The following is a 17,808-nucleotide window of genomic DNA, read 5'->3' as shown; positions in this document are numbered from 1 at the left end:
GTCGGCGCGGTCATTACAGATGGAGAGGTGACTGGAACCACATTTTGGTGTGAAGTGTGATGCAGTCTTGCATTCTAAATGAAGAGTCAGTGGCTGCCTTTCAGGGAGCCTGGTGCTTATACCCTCTAGACAGCAGGCAGCTCAGCAGTTAACAGGCCCGATTCCCTCAGTCTCCTGTGCCTTCCCATAAGGGCTCGGAGTCCTCAGGATTGCTGTGAACAAATCAGGAAGCAAGGGATGCTCACTCTGTGCTCCTCTTCTCCGGTTCTTCTGTTGTCTTCCCTGTCCTGCCCTTGTTTTGTTTTGTTTTCATCACACCACGTGGGATGTGGGATTTTAGTTTTCTGACCCGGGGGGATCCCTTGGGCCTTACAGTAGAAGCTCAGAATCCTAACCATTGGACCAGCAGGGGGTTCCCTGGGCTGTTCATTAATTTATGTATTATAAAATTCTGTTGTTATAGGTGTACAATTCAATAATTTTAGTAAATTAACACTGAAAGCCACACATCCCAGGAAACATTTCCTTCTGAGACAAATCCACGTGGTTGGTCACTATGTTTCAGTCATCCTGAATGAAAATTTTCTCGTACCTGTCTGCAGTTAATCTCACGCCCATCCTCAGCCTTAGAAAATCACGCCTCTGCTGCTTGTATAAATCCGCCTTTTCTAAGCATTTCATATAAAAAGGACTGTATGATGCATTTTACATAATCCATTTTTAAAATTAATCCTCGCAGCAATCCAATAATGTAGGTACTCTTCTTGTCTGCATTTCATAGATGAAAAACTCAAACTCAGGAGAAGTTAAATAAGTTGCTCTTGGACTTGCCCAAGACTCTGGCTATTAGGAAGTAGAACCTAAAAAAAAAAAATTTTTTTTTCCAGGACCTATTTTTAAGAATCTTCTTTTTTCTTGTTTCTTTTTTCTTGGCCACACCATGTGGTTTGCAGGATCTTAATTCCCTGACCAGGGATTGAATCCGGGCTATGGCAATGAGAACCCTAACCGCTGGGCTGCCAGGGAACTCCCAAGAATATTTTCAAGAACTAATTTTATACTGTGGTCTGGTTGCTAAGCCCTCGTCTTGAGAAGTCTGCAACCTGCATTGTTTTAGTTGTGAAAAGCGGTGCTTAAAGAAAAATAGCATAATGATTTTGGCTCTGTTGAGACTGGATTTTTCTGAGATCTTATAAATTTGAAACAAAGGCATTTTTAGAAAATATGACATAAATAAGTGGTGTTCCAAAAAAGTTGTTTCTTGATAAATCAGCATCTTATGTAAAGCAACACTCAGACAAGGAGAAGAGAAGACTCATTGAATGTGGTTAAATAAAGTGCAAACCTTTGAAATTACAGGAGTCAAAGGACTCAAGAAGGTTCCTGTGGGTGGATTTGTGAAACATCAATGAGATGAAATAATCTGCTTTTCTAAATTGGACAGTAAAATCCCTTTACATGTATGTTTGGCTGCACTGGGTCTTAGTTGTGGCACACAGGCCCTTTATCATGCGGCATGAGGGTTTCTCTCTAGCTCTGGGGCTTAGTTGCCCTGCAGCATGTGGGATCTAGTTCCCTGAAGAGCAATCAAACCCTCATCCCCTGCACTGGAAGGCAGATTCTTAACTACCTGACCACCAGGGAAGTCCCAGTGTAATACGTAATAATAATAATTTGTTATTATTATTTAATAATAAATTACATATTTGGCATTGAAACTATTCACTTACATTTATTTGCTTTAAAAGCTTCAATCATAGTCCCTCAAATTTCCTTTTTTTAAAAAAAAATATTTATTTATTTGACTGTGCCAGGTCTTAGTCACAGCATGTGGGATCTAGTTTCCTGACCAGGGATTGAACCCAGGCCCCTCTGCGTTGGGAGCTCTGAGTCTTAGCCACTGGACCACCAGGGAAGTCCCCAAATTTCCTTTCTTAATGATAATAAAGTACACAAAATTTAATGGAAGATTTCAGATGAATTAGGATAGTATCTTTTTTCATGTGTTGCAACATTTTGACTATTTTCTTTGTAAAGTCTGATACGAAGATTTCAATATCATTGTTAATGAATCATTCCTTGTCAATAATTTGAGTAAATGTGAAAGATTTTACATCTTTTTCAAAGTTAGATCAAAACAATTTCCATTTAAGCGCCCCCTTGTGGTAGATTATATGTGGACTCCTGATGAAAAGTTTTGAAACAATGTAAATTGCTCAGGTTATATAGAGATTTGGTGTATGCTTTCCTGGAAAGTCCAGAAGCTTAAAATGATGAATCAGTGGACCTGTTGTCCAAGGGGTTATGTCTGAAACAAAGTCTGGGGCAGTAATCACTTTTTCGTTTTTTTTTGCCTGGGGCTGGCGGGATCTCAGTTTTCCCACTCGGAAGTGAGCCCCTTGCCCCCTGCAGTGGAAGCACAGTCTTAACCTCTGGACCACCAAGGAAGTTCCAGTGAACACTTTTTCATTGTAATGCTAATATTTTATAGACATTAAAGTTTTCCTATTATTGCTTTTATTTAATAGTCATTTAAAGTGTTATTTGGATAGGTTAGTGAATAAAAGTTCTTACGCATGAGTTTATAGTCTACCTGAAGAACTAGGATATTGAGCAAACAATTTAGAGATTAGTTCCAGTCTGATATATGAGGGCCAATCTTTCTTAAATATTGCTTTCATTCTATCAATCCTTTGCTCTGAAATTGGGGCTTTTAATAAAATAGGATGTACCAGATTAGATTAGCACCTTTTCCTCTCACTCTCTGTTCTGGATAAAATTACCTTGAACATAGCATTTTAAAGCTCTGCATTTTTTCACTTTCCAGAACTGATTTATCCTTTTTAACCTGTACAGCTTTCTACCTGTACCTCCCCATTCCAGCCATAAGCTGCCTGTTTACTGGCTGACTCAGTTGCCATCAGACCTAACACGTGTAACCTTTCTACCCATGTCCAGTTCTGTGTATCCATCAGCCTCCTGGACAAGTCCACATAGCTGGCGCCTCAGATGCAACATGTCTGAAACCGAATGCCCCACTTGCCCCCATTACCTGCCTTTCACTCAGTGTTACCATCTTAGTGATGGGATTACCATCCTGCCTGCTGCTCAAGCTAGAAACCTGCAAATGGTTTCCTGTCCTGTGTTGTTTTTGTATACCTTGTAATTATCTCTTCAGTATTGAATCTCTTTTTCTCCATGCTCAGGGTCAACATCATCTCAATTATATTGGTTGAGTTGTCTCCAGACCGGTCTGTGTGTGACTCCCCATTCCCCAGTTGTGTTTTCTGTCCCATAGTTGGACTGTTTTTAAAACAGCCTCTCTGGTCAGGTCTCCTTTACCCCCAAGTTGAACAACTTCTCAATTACATGCTTTCCTTTGCCCGTAACAGAAAGTTCGTAGAGCTCTAGTTCTGTATATTCCCTAACTTCGTTGTTGTTCAGCCACTAAGTCCTATCTGACTCTTTTGCGACCCCATGGGCTGCTTCCCGCCAGGCTCCTCTGTTCATGGAATTCTCCAGGCAAGAATGCTGGAGTGGGTTCCCATTTCCTTCTCTAGGGGATCTTCCTGACCCAGGGATTGAACCTGCACCTCCTACATTGCAGAGAGATTCTTTACCAATGAGCCACCAGGGAAGCCCTATTCTCTTGCTTTCCACCACCCAGAACAAAATAAATAAAACGCACCCAGGCAAACCAAAAAACTCAAAGCCTTTCAACTACAGCCTATATATGCCATTTCCTAGAGCTTTCCCCCCTGAAATTCTCTCCCACTTGCACCCTGAGACAACTTAAAAACACACACACACACACACTCTCTACTTTAATTATTTGTTTTAAGGTAGGTATCATATACTTCATAAGATGAGCAAAATAGTAGCAACCGTGCATACTGCACCTACTAAATGCTGTCAGTGTTTGAAGCACTTTACAGTTTTAATTTGTTTAATCCTCACAGCAGCATTTTGATATATAAATACTGTCACTCCCATTTTACAGATGGAGAAGTTGAGACATCGCAAGTTTAAATAATTTATCCGGTATGATGCTACTAGCAAATGGCAGAATGAGAATTCAGTCCCAGGCATTCTAACCCAGAATGTGTGCTCTTAACCTGCTTGGGCTGCCTTTGGTCTCTGAATCTTGAGCTGCATTAGTTTCCTGTGGCTGCTGTAACAAAGTATAATGAGAAATTCACATTTTAATAGCTGTGGAGGCTAGAAGTCTAAAATCAAGGTGTCTGTGGGGCTGTGCTCCCTCCAGAGGCGCTAGGAAGGAATTCTTTGTTTGCCTTTTCCGTCTTCTGGTACCTGAGGTGTTCCTTGGCTTATAGTAGCACAGTTCCTGTTTCTGCCAACCTCTGTGTATTCAGGATAGGCCTTTTCTGTCAAGTGGCCCAAGATTCTTCCAGCCTTTTCCCATTACCCAGTTCCTAAGCTGCTTCCATGTTTTCAGGTATTTGTTACAACAGCACTTTCATTTCCCAGTATCCAAATCTGTTTTGGTTCCCTAGGGCTGCCATAAAAAATTGCCATAAGTTGAGTTGTTTAAAGCAACAGGAATTTATTCTGTCATGATTCTGGGGCTGAGAGTTTGAAATCCATGTCAACAGGATTGTTTCTTTCACCTCTCTCCTAGCTTCTGGGTGGTTGCTGGCTGTCCTTGGCATTTCCCAGCTTACAGACTGGCACATCACTCAGATTTCTGCCTCCATCTTCACATCACCTTCTCCATGTGTCTCTTTGAATCTTCTCTTCTTTCAAGGATAGCAGTCATTTGACTTAGGGCTCACCCAAATCCAGAATGATTTCATCTCAAGATCCCTAGATAATTACAGGTGCAAAGACTGTGTTTCCAAATAAGGTCGCATTCTGTGGTCTCGGGTGGACATGCATTTCTGTGGGGTACTAGTCAACCCGCCACACTAGCGTTCCTTACTCTTAGTTTCTGTGCGTTTGTTTAGAAATGAAACTCAAAATTTAACTGTTAGTCATTAACCTCTTACCTTGCCTAAGTAGAAGCCAAATAGACTTTAAAGCATAGGCATAGAATCTGGAAACTTGGGCTTAATTGCATTTTTGGCAAATATTTTCATCCCAGCCTGTCCTCCCCCACCAGCCTGTGAGCTCCTTGAGCTGATCAGTGACTTCACAGAATCCCGGCCAGTTTTGGGGTGCAGAGGGTGCATTGCAGAGACAGAGCTTCTGTAGAAAACAGATTATAACCCCATAAACAGCTAGACCTACAAATTGATGTATATTCCTACAGGAAAGCTGTTGTCACCTTTACAATTAGAAGAAATAATCTTGGTTATTTAGATTGTGTAAATGTGCCCAAGTACATCAGTATTAAAACAGCTTTTCTTTGAGAGCATTTGCCATTATTGTTCACTCAGTTTTACTACTCTATGCTTTTGATGAATTTATCCTCCTACGGCCTCAAGAAGAAAAAAGAATAGTGTTGAGTATTATCTTTGATGAGCAGGATAAAAAATAGGGCTATTTTTAGCAGGACATTGACAAACTGTACATTTAGGGGAACAATATCAGTGTAGTGAAAACTGGAAAACGTGCTGTGTGAGAAATGATTAAAGTATTTTATCATTTAAGATAAAGGAAAGAAAAAAGTGGTAAAATTATAGATGTGAAAGAATTGAAGGACTGTGTGGAGGAGGTGTTAGATTCATTTCAGAGAATTCTAGCAGGATGGATTGATGGAAATACTAGGTATGTGTATCTTCTCTTAAAAGGGAAAAAACTTTCTAATAGAGCAGTTTCAATCTAGAATGGACTGCCACTGTTATGAAGTTGTGAATTCTCTCTTAAGATGAAAATTAAGATTAAAATTAAGTGTTCTCTGTTAAGATAGAAATTCTGCAAATGCCAGCATGGGCTAATTTAGTCATCTGATAGAGGCCCTTTGAGTAGCTTGTGAGTTGCTTAAGTTTGCTCTTTTAACATCTCATTCTTATGCTTGTAAATTGTATTTCTACCCCCAAAATGTTTTTATGTAGACTATTTTTCTTGTTCCATTGAAATTTGTAGATATTTCTGTATCGAGAAAAAAGCAAACAGGTAAGAAAAAAATTTGATAATCTTCATAACAGAGGAAAATTCCTTAAGATTGATATCTTAGAAAATAATTAGGTTGTCCTGTAACTCTTGTGCTTGGGCAAAGCTCACTGTGTACGTTCTGATTTGGTGTGTGCATGCTAAGTCACTCATTCGTGTCTGACTCTCTGCAACCCCATGGACTGTAAGCCACTGGGCTCCTCTGTCCGTGGGATTTCCCAGACAAAAATACTGGAGCAGGTAACCATTTCCTACTCCACAGGCTCTTCCTGACCCCGGGATTGAACCTGCATCTCCTGTGTCTCCTGCTTTGGCAAGTGAATTCTCACCAGTCAGCCACCTGAGAATGTGTTTGTTATGGTATTGCCTTTGGAAAGCTTTTTATTTATTTATTTTTGGCTATGTCCCATGGCTTGTGTGCACTTAGTTCCCCAACCAGGGATTCAACCTGGATCCTCGGCAGTGGAAGCAGAGTCCTAGTGACTGGACCACCAGGGCATTCCCTGTTAATCTTTTGATTAGAGGATTCTGACATCTTTAGCATTCTAAATTGCAATAGACCATTGTTTTCATTCAGTCATAAGAAGTCAGTAAAAATACCTATTGTAAAGTAAAATCCAGAGCAGCTTAAAAAAATGATTTTCAGAAATTTTTGTGAAAAGCCTCTATCAGAGAGATAAATCATGTCGGTAGATGCCTATTTGAAAAAGCAAAGCTAGATAACAGGGACCCTTTATTAAACCTTTTTTCTTAAAAATTTTTGTTAAGTTTGATATCCTTTTATTTATCCATGATTTAATATATCCTATCTTTCTTCAAAATTGTTGAATGTCTCATTCCTGGAATTCTACTACATTTTAATTTATTTACTACCTTACTAGTAACAATAATATTTTCTATTTATTGGTCATTATGGCTCAGACAATAAAGAATCTGCAGTGCAGGAGACACAAGAGACTTGGGTTTGATTCCTGGGTTGGGAGGATCCCCTGAAGTAGGAAATGGCAATCCACTCGAGTAGCCTTGCCTGGAAAATTCCATGGATGGAGGAGCCTGGCAGTCTACAGTCCATGGGGTTGCAAAGAGTCGGACACAACTGAGCCACTAACACTTCTCACTTGTCAGTGATGTTTCCAGGCACTATAAGACTTAACTCTAATAAGATGCCTTATTGAGTGAGTGAGTGAAGTTGCTCAGTCATGTCCAACTCTTTGCGACCCCGTGAACTGCAGCCCACCAGGCTGCTCCATCCTTGGGATTCTCCAGGCAAGAATACTGGAGTGGGTTGCCATTTCCTTTTCCAGGGGAACTTCCCGACCCAGGGATCGAACTCAGGTCTCCCGCATTGCAGGCAGACGCTTAACCTCTGAGCCACCAGGGAAGTGAATACCTTTATTTGCTTTATAATATCTCACAGTGACCCTCAAGACAGGTCATGTTATCCCCATGTGCCAGTGAGGTGAGTAAAGTGGCTCAGACACTCAGAGAGGTTGTATCTGGTCCACGTTCGCATATCATAAGCAACTGAGCCCATTTAAAGCCAGATCTTTCTTAAAGTCCTCTTCTTTCAGCTCCATCAGTTTGCCTTTGAGCAAGTAGGAAAGTTAGATTTATTCTTGTCAGCTACTTCACACATATTCCAGATTAAACATTTTTTTTTAATGGAAGCATGATTGCTTTACAATATTGTGTTGGTTTCTGTGTACATCAACATGAATCAGTCACAAGTGTACGTATGTCCCCTCCCTCCTGAACCCCGCTCCCATCTCCCTCTCCATCCCACCCCTCTAGGTTGTCACAGCACTGAGTTGAGCTCCCTGTGTGACACAGCAGATTCCCATTTGCTGTCTGTTTTGCATATGGTAATTATGTGTTTCCATGCTATTCTCTCAATTGGTCCCACCCTCAGTGAACAGATACAGAAATTGTGGTACATATATACAATGGAATATTGCTTAGCTATAAAAAAGGAACACATTTGAGTCAGTCCTAATGAGGTGGATGAACCTAGAGCCTATTATACAGAGTAAATAAGTCAGAAAGAGAAAGACAAGTATTGTATATTGATGCATGCCTATGGAATCCTGACTTCTTTTGAATGAGAGAAGAACTGCCATCACATGTGTTTCTTAAAGTCTGGCGCTAGACATTAATTTGCCTTGTGTTTTTAATCAGTGACTATTCGTGTGGAAGTGTCTGCCTCCATTGCAAGTGAGATTTAAGCAGGACAGGAAGCTGCTCTGCTCTTTTCCAGTTTGAGCTTTGATTGTCCACAGGCAAGAAGAGTGATGAGATATTGTCACTCAATTGAGATGATTCATTCAAGGACCAAGATTTAACAAAGCATTTCCACAATTTTGGTGGAAATGTTTCTAAACTGTAGTATAACATGATCCTGCCCTGTACCTGTCAGGTACTGAACAGAGTTTAAATATTTCTGGTTAAAGTTCCGTGCATGCTGTTGTTACAGTGACGATCTTAATGTTGATTGAAGTGTCACCAAGACCATCCTCCACCAAGTACTCACGCACGCACTCTTGAGTTTTAAGGTCCTATTTCTGAGTGTCATGTTCTTAGAAATCTTTCTTTGTTGCTGTACTAATTCTTCTCTTCCCATTACTACAAGCTACATTTATCTACATTTACTATATTTTATCCTAAGCTGTTGTGGGCTAGGTTCAGTTCAGTCGCTCAGTCGTGTCCAACTCTTTGTGACCCCATGGACCTCCCTGTCCATCGCCAACTCCGGAATTTACTCAAACTCGTGTCCATTGAGTTGGTGATGCCATCCAACCATCTCATCCTGGGTCGTCCCCTTCTCCTGCCCCCAATCCCTCCCAGCATCAGGGTCTTTTCCAGTGAGTCAGTTCTTCACATCAGGTGGCCAAAGTATTGGAGCTTCAGCTTCAGCATCAGTCCTCCCAATGAATATTCAGGACTGATTTCCTTTAGGATGGACTGGTTGGATCTCCTTGCAGTCCAAGGGACTCTCAAGAGAGTTCTCCAACACCACAGTTCAAAAGCATCAATTCTTCGACACTCAGCTTTCTTTATAGTCCAATTCTCACATCCATACATGACTACTGGAAAAACCACAGCTTTGACTAAATGGACCTTTGTTGGCAAAGTAATGTCTCTGCTTTTTAATATGCTGTCTATGTTGGGCTAGGAAATCAAAATAGAAGTTCAAGTAAAATGAGTACCTTGAATTTGAATGAAACTTGACGATCTCTTGTGAATAAATGTTAATATATTGAATTTTAGTGTGCAGTCTTTGTGTTATGTATTTTAACTTTCACTGGATAGATAAAATTGTCAGATAAGTGCCATTATGTCCAACATATAAAGTGTGTTTGTGCTTTTTCTTAAACAGAGAAGAAGACACAGAAAATGAAGATGAAAAGAAAATCTGGTACTACAGCACGAAGGTCCAACTGGCAGAGTTAATTGACTGTCTAGACAAAGATTACTGGGAGGCAGAACTCTGCAAAATTCTAGAAGAAATGCGTGAAGAAATCCACCGGCACATGGACATAACTGAAGACCTGACCAATAAAGCTCGGGGCAGTAACAAATCCTTCCTGGCGGCAGCTAATGGTGAGTAGGAAATTCTTCTCATTTTACTTTTTGTTAGATTTTACTTTTTGAGATAAACTCTTGGTGTGAAATCACTACAAAATTTAAAAATGTATTAAAATTTTCAAGTATGACTATTTTACTTTAATTCTTTATAATATTTTCCCAATAGAACCTTGTTCATCCTAATTTAAATTAGAGATCCTATACAGTTTAGTGTTTGGTACCTTGTCTTAGTCATTACTGATATTCTACAAATTATATTTGTTTTTTAATTCATAAATTTTATTAATAAACCTTTTAGGGAGTCCTGTTTTTAATTATGAGAAATGGTATTCCTTTAAAATTTACTCTCTGCCTTTTTTTTTTTTAACTTTCAATTTTAGAATAATTTTAGAGTTACAGAAAAGTTGCTAAGATAGCACGGAGGGTTTTTCGCATGCCCTGCAGTAGGCTTCCCTTATTATCAGCGTTACATCCTGGCTCAGCTGGTAAAGAATCTGCCTGCAATGCAGAAGACCTGGGTTGGATCCCTGGGTTGGGAAGATCCCCTGGAGAAGGGAAAGGCTACCCACTCCAGTATTCTGGCCTGGAGAATTCCACGGACTGGCTAGCCCATGGGGTCGCAAAGAGTCGGACACAACTGAGCGACTTTCACATTAGTGTGGTGTGTTTGTCATCACTGATGAACCAGTGTTGATGTATTTAATAACTTATGTCTATACTTTATTCAGATTTCCTCAGTCCTTATCTAATGCCCTTTTTCTGTCTCATGATCCCTTCCGGGACACCACACTATGTTTAGTCATCCTGTCTCTCTCGGATGTCACAGGTTTTCAGATTTCCCTTATTATTGACGACCTTGACAGGTTTTGAGGATTGCTGGCCAGGGACTTAAAAGAATGCCCTCAACATGGATTTGTCTCGTGTTCTTCTCAGAGTTAGCCTTGTGCTGTGTATTTTGGGGAGGAAGGCCACAAAGGTGAAGTGCCCTCCTCGTCATCTTATCCAGAGTACCTGCCACCAGCGTGATTTATCACCAGTGATGTTAACTTGGGTCATCTGATTGAGTCAGTGTTTGTCCGGTTTCTTTCTTGTAAAATTACTCCTCCCACCCATACTGTGGTCTGGGGAGAGAGTCACTGTGCACAGCCCACTTAGGCCATCGGGAGTCACAGTCCACCTCCTTGAGGGAGCATTGATCTTACGTTGTTTGGATTCCTGCACAGATGTGTGTATTCTTTATTTATTCAGTCATGTATATCAGGACACATGGATATATATTTTACACTTTGGGTTATATTTTGATTACTACCTTATTTATTTTGCTGCTCAGTGTTTTTATTTTTATTCCCTGCTTTGTAACAAATAATGAATGTATATGACATTTTAAAAAAGTAAATAGTACAGGGACTTCCTGTACTTCTTCAAAAACTAGTAGATTTAGTTAACAAGAGTTATATTTATTCATATCTGGTAGTTGGAAGTATCTTTTATCACTAGATCTGGGTTTTTTAATGTGTATTTTTTTCCATCAGATAAGTTTTACTCATCAGAATTCTTTGGGGAGGTTGATAATTGTACTAATATAATTAAGAGGATTACTTCCCCTCTTAATTTCCTTTTATGGATCCCAGCATTGCAATTGACAAATCCCTTTTTACTCTTGCAGTGTCAGCTTTTAGTATAGTAATAATGAGCCATGCTGTCCCCTAAAAAGCAATGTGAAATGTGTTTTTACCAGGTATTGAATTAGAAATATTTTTTAGAGTGAACTCATCTGTATACAAAATTATGTATATAGTAGTATCATCTTAATCATGGGCTTTCCTGGTGGCTCAGTTGGTGAAGAATACTCCTGCAGTGCAGGAGACCCAGGTTCAATCCCTGGGTCGGGAAGAATCCCCTGGAGAAGGGAGTAGCTACCTGCTCCAGTATTCTTGCCTGGAGAATTCCATGGACAGAGGAGCCTGGGAGCTACAGTCCACGGGGTCGCAAGGAGTCGGCCACGACTGAGCGAGTGAGCGAGTAACACTTCATCATCTTAAGTAAAGAACAAAGCCAGTATAGAAGTGGATAATTAAAATGTTTAGTGGTCTGATTGGGGGGAATGTCAAACTGGAAATGAACTTGGGGAGGAATTGGTTAATTTCATTTGAATTACTGTGGGATGGAGCATTGTACATTGGAGAATACATAAGGTACCACGCCAGAACAGTACCTGGGTCATTGAGGCACTTAAATTCTCTTCCTCTGAATAATCAACTGGGTGAATAATCAGCTTTTATCACTAAAAAGTAACTAATTAGCATCGTAGGATTATAGTTACTTTCCATTTTATATTTTTCAAATTTCCTACAATAAGCATGTTATAGTTCATGTAATTCAGCCTGTGATGTACTTTTAAAAATTAGTTAAATCTTTTGTAATAATCAGAAATCGAGCTTTGAGCATTAGGGCACAGTATATTCTTAGAGATATGTGGCCACGGCTTGTGGACAGCTACCCTCTTAGTACAACTGAAGTTAATTTAAATAAGGTAACGTGCACCTTGAATTTAATGGTGAGATCTAGACAACAAGTGACATTTTTCTTCTCTTTTTTTCTCCCCCTTCCCCTTTTTTTTGCTAAGGTACAACCAACCTGGTACTAAAGGTGGAGGGATTCACAAGGATTGAAACTTGATGGGGAAGAGAAGGGAAACTAACATTTTTGAGCACCTACTGTGGGCCAGGTGTTCATCTAGATGTTACACAAGCCTTTAATCCTCTCAGCAACTTTATAAGGAATGTATTGGCAATGAATTAAACATTCAGATAGAAGAATTTCCTATTAAGACACCGGTCTGCCACCATTATCTTTATTTGCTCTCTCTGGGAACCAAAATCTTGGCTATGATAGTTTAGGAGCATCCAGTCCAGGTAAATACCTAAAATAGTATCTAGTGGTGTTCTTTAATTGGGGGTTTTATGAGATTAAAAAAAAGACAGACTACTGGGCTCCTGAAATAGCCAAGAATAATTTACAGTATCTTATCAGTGATCTGAGAATCCCAGCTTATCCTTGTGACTTTTCTTTTTTAACCTCACAAATAGCGTAAATCCTTTCACATTTTCAGCTCTCTGGTTGTTATATACATATATGTTCACTTCAGGAGAGTTTAATTCAGTTTTTTGGTGGTTTTCTTTTTTTTTTTTCTGAATATTTTTTGTTTTTTTCCCTGATATTTTTGAAATTGTCAAATATACAGAGAGTTAAAAGAATTATCCAGTAAATACCCATAAGCCTACCATCTAGATTCTAAAATTTATTATATATTTGTAACTGTAAATAGTTGGTTTTATCATATACCCCTTTGGTGATTGTGTTTTGTAATGCTTTATTCTGCTTGTTTTGAAAGAAATTTATTTTTGGAATAAATTTTTTTCTGAGAGGAGATAATTTTTAATATTTGGTAGGTTGATTCTATTTAATTTTGAAATATTCCTGCAAAGTATAGACTACTATACATGTTTATAGAAGATGCATATTTATTACAGATCAGATACAACCTAGACCAATTATTTCTTCTGTCACCTCCTTAATGCTTTTTTTTCCCCTCCCCACTTTTTTGGTGTGTTTCTCATAAGGCTATGAGAACTGTATGTTACTCATAAGTCTCTGAGTACTGTAGGTCTTGAGCTGAAAATACAGACATATAGACTGATAATTATTTGTATACTTGATAGAGTAGATAACAGAATAGACTATTTAAAATTAGAACCTTTATAGAAAATCAGAGACCTTTGATCATCCTACCTGTGCTTTCTACCTAATTTAGGTGATCTAATTTATAGTTTTGTATTTTTTTTTTAAACTCTATCCTCATATGGCAAGAGGGAAGTTGGTTGAATGTGTAACACTTTGATCAGGATGGAGCTATATTTGAAAGTAAGAAATAATATGGCTCTAAGAAAAGCAGGTAGTTGGTGAACAAATTTTTTTTCCAAATAAAAAGTTCTTTTCACAGTGATTGAGATACTTGCATTGATAGATTTAGTGTGTGTAGCAAGAGTAAATGCATTAGGGTTAATACGAACTGAAAGCGGTGTAGATGTATAGATGTAAAAGGATACAAAGAAATGATGTAAAAAAAGGATCCTGGGGTGATGGTGAAGACAGAAAATACACATATTAGAATTCCTTCTGTTTGAAATTGTCCTATAGCTGACTTAGATGTTTCTATAATCACTGACTTAGAATTCTTACAGGATTTAGGAGTAGGTGAAAGAGAGTAAGGAATTAACTACAGCCATCTCAAAGATAATCTTTTAAGCAGAGAGGTCAGTGTGTTTCAGCGATGACTTTACAAGGTTTTTCTAATCCTAGGAAACCTACAATTTAGAAAACACTGATGAAAATGAAGGTAGAGAACATTTAAAGAAAGGAAATGTAAACAAGGAAATTTAAAAATCCCAAAAGAGGTACCATGGGTGCATGGCTTTAGCATTAAAGATGTCTCTTCTTGTTCAGAAACATTATTTCTCCTGGGAGTACAGTTTAGCAATTCTGAAACTGGTTTACTGTGAATAATAGGGTTAACCAAATAAATAGATATATTGTAATGAAAGCAGCTTCTGTCAGACAGTGAATTTACAAAAAAAAAACAACAGAGCCATGGTTGAATGAACCACACACGTACTCCCCGCTACACACACACAGATAGATACAGAAATAATAAAGGTGTATATATACATGGGTTAGTATACGTATATACATTCCCTGGGTCTGTGGTGGTTAAAGCAGTGACACCCCACTAGTAAGAAGTGCACATAGTGCCTAGATCATGACTTCTAAACCTCTTTCTCCAATTAAAAAAAAAAAGTCAAGATTTCTTGAGAGGTGGTATATTCTAGGGCTGGGGCAGAGAAAACCCAAGATGAGTCTGGAGCATCTTGTAGTGTTGGAAAGTAAGGAAGGAGGGAGGGGAAGTGTGTTTAAAAGGATACAGGACTCCCTGGGAAAAGCTCCCAGTGGCCAAAAGCTGGACCAGTTTGAGCAACAAAGTAAAAAAAAAAAACGATAGTATTGTATTATGATGTAAAGAATGTCAGTATCCAGGGATCTGTGTTGGTATACCTTGCCGTCTGCACCCATGTTATGGTCTCACTACACCGAGGTTGAAAGGAAGTTAGAGCCATTAGGCTTTAGTGATTTTCAGAAAGCTATGGGATTTCAGAGAGAAATATTTAATGGGCCTTTGTTTTCTTGTTTTACAGTGGAGGACCGAAGGTTAACTAGCCTGTCCAGGCTCACACAGTTAAGTCAGAACTGTGCTAGGTCATGGGTCACTAGGTTTTTGTCACCGAACCACACTGCACAGACTGTGGGTCTGTGTCAGCTTATAGTTTTTCTTATATGGCAGAGGATGTTACAGTAATCTGTAGCAATCTCAATTTTAAAAGACTGTTTTCTAGATGTGAAGATAACCAAATTGGTCAAGTTCTGTTAAGTATCAAACTGTTACTGGTAATCTTGATCCTTGTTTCAGAGTTCTTAATGCGTTTAACAAATTTATCTGTTAATAGCTTGTATTGAAAACTCTTAAGTGACACGTGTAGTACCTTATACTTGGTAATATGGAAACAAAATTTTTTTTATTTGTTTTATTATAGAAGAAATTTTGGAATCCATAAGAGCCAAAAAGGGAGACATTGATATTGTTAAAAGCCCAGAAGAAATAGACAAGGACAAGAATGAGACTGAGAATAGTAACTCCAGAGATGCTGAGAAAAGCAGAGAGGAGTTTGAAGACCAGATTGTTGAAAGAGACAGTGATGACAAAACACCAGATGACGTCGATCCTGAGCAAGGAAGATCTGAGGGTAAAGACATTACTTGGTTAAAAAGAAATATTTCATCAGTGTTATTTAGGAAATCTCCAATTTTACTTGCAAAATGAAAATGAGGTTTTTTTTTTAAAAATTACAAACAACTATTTAATTTTACATTTCTAAAGTGATTAGTATATCCTTCCTCCTTATAACGTGTATAATCATGGTAATGAGTTTTATATATTGGTGGATTTGCTATGATTTTATATCCATATCTCTATACTTCTTAATAAGGTATGATTTTCCTATGAGATTTGTTGGTGAAAAGTCACTGTTTTTCTATCAGAATATACACTTTGGGGTGATAAAAAATGTTCATTTTTATGTTGACTACTTAAACATTCTTAATAATACCAAATATTCTTAAATACCCTTTGGATTACCTGCTGCAAAAATATCCCAGAATCTAATTGCTTCAAAATGGCCGTTGAATAGAAGCCAGGTGTTTTGGTGCTCATTCATTTTCAGTGGATGACTGAATGTGGCCATTTGTCCTCGAGCAATTTTAAAGGGTATCGTTAAAGTTTTGTTGTGCATTTTACTGTAGAGCCAACAGAAGTTGGGGATAAAGGTAACTCTGTGTCAGCAAATCTTGGCGACAACACAACAAATGCTTCTTCCGAAGAGACTGTTCCCTCTGAAGGGAGGAGTCCCATGGGGTGTGTCTCAGAAACCCACGATAGCAGCAACATGGCAGAGAAGAAGGTGGCATCTGAGCTCCCCCAGGACGTGCCAGGTACAGAGGGCAGTGTATCAATGCCTCTGTAATGGGGGGAAGTCCTTCCCTTGAGTAGTGAAAGCTGAATGTCACCTAAAACCTTAAAGTATGTGTTCATTCATGCTGCTTGCTTACATCAGTGCCATCCCTGACCGCTAAATTGTCACCTAACATTTGGAATTTGACAGATGTTCCTGCATTTAGTGCTTGAAACTCATCATAATCTTCATGCTTTTTTAAAGTTCATTTAGCTGTTTTTGTTTAATAGACTTATTTATATATTTATCACCAGACCGTAGTGGCAGATATTTTGGTTTTAACTACTCACATGCTAATGGCTGTGTTGAATAATTTGACCATTCCAGTTGTGTATGTACTAACAGATTAATTTTATGTTTGCATGTGGTCATGTAAGTTTCTTTTTAACAACATTTCAAACCATAATATTATAATAGAAAACCATTGTCATGTATTTTGATATGAAAATGTAAGTTAACCAGTAATAATTTAAGCTTTTTAAAATTAAAATTAATACTCAGAGTAAGTTGTATCACATCAAAAATGTTTGATATGTCTTTCCTTTTGCCTTTTTTTAAAAAAGAAAACATTTTATCATAGGAGCTTGATGTATTTTTTTAAGAAGGCAAATTAGAAAATTAGATAAGCAAAACAGGAAAACAGTGGTGATCCTATGGAAAGTCAGTAATTGTAGTTAATACTGTGATGGAAATCCTGAAAGAGTATTTTTTAGTCCTTCTGGTAGAAATGTAGGGATAGCTTATTGTGATGAACTTGCAGTTCCCTGGTGACTAAGGATGTTGAACACCTTTAGTGTGTGTGCGCATACACACATGCTTCTGTGTGTGTGTCATTTGGATGCCTTCTGTTTTGAAGTGGCTATCAGTTCTGCTGTTCATTTTCTGTTAAGTGGTTTCTTTTTTTGTCTGTGGTTGTTGCATAGACTGGGCTAGGTTCAGTCCCTCTTCTCTATCCTGACTGGAAGCAAAAGTTTCTACATTGATTTTTTAAAAATAATGTTAACCCAATCTCATATTCCTGGAATAAATACAACTTTGTTGTGACATATTTTTGTTCTTAAATATTGTTGCATTCCATTTTTAATCTTTTGTTTAGAATTTTTGCATCAGCTTTCATGAATGAAATTGACGTAGTTCTCCTCTGATAATGTCTGTGTCAGGATTTGATGCCTAGATTACATTGGCCTTATAAAATGCATTTTTATTTTACAAGTTCCCACTTTTCCTTTTGTCTGCAAGAGTTTCTGTGGGTGGATGTTGTTGATTCCTTAAATGTTTGCGAAAGTCTTTTGGTCCTAGTGTTTTCATTGAGGGAAAGTTATTGTAGATTTCATTTCTTTGGCAGATAGTGAAGTATTCATGTTTTCTGTTGATTGCTTGTGTCAATTTTCTTAAGTTTTATTTTTCTAAGAATATACCATTTCATTTCAATTTTAAATTTTACTGACATGATAACTGTTTTTAAGTGTCTATAGCATCTGTAGTGATGTTCCCTTTTTTCAGTCCAGAAATTGGTTAATCATTTCATGAG

General features: G+C 38.3%; 1 protein-coding gene across 1 annotated transcript in view; it reads left to right on the top strand.

Moving 5' to 3' along the window:
• Positions 1 to 17,808, top strand: part of BPTF (bromodomain PHD finger transcription factor) — a 131,700-nt gene that overhangs the window by 46,136 nt on the left and 67,756 nt on the right. The window contains exons 3-5 of the mRNA XM_052657404.1: positions 9,446 to 9,669; positions 15,303 to 15,512; positions 16,069 to 16,257. Coding sequence (XP_052513364.1) covers positions 9,446 to 9,669; positions 15,303 to 15,512; positions 16,069 to 16,257 — 623 coding nt within the window. The remainder of the gene's footprint in view (positions 1 to 9,445; positions 9,670 to 15,302; positions 15,513 to 16,068; positions 16,258 to 17,808) is intronic.

This window comes from Budorcas taxicolor, chromosome 19 (genome assembly GCF_023091745.1).
Source record: "Budorcas taxicolor isolate Tak-1 chromosome 19, Takin1.1, whole genome shotgun sequence".
Classification (NCBI taxonomy): Eukaryota; Metazoa; Chordata; class Mammalia; order Artiodactyla; family Bovidae; genus Budorcas; species Budorcas taxicolor.
This window is presented reverse-complemented; position numbering and strand designations above follow the sequence as displayed.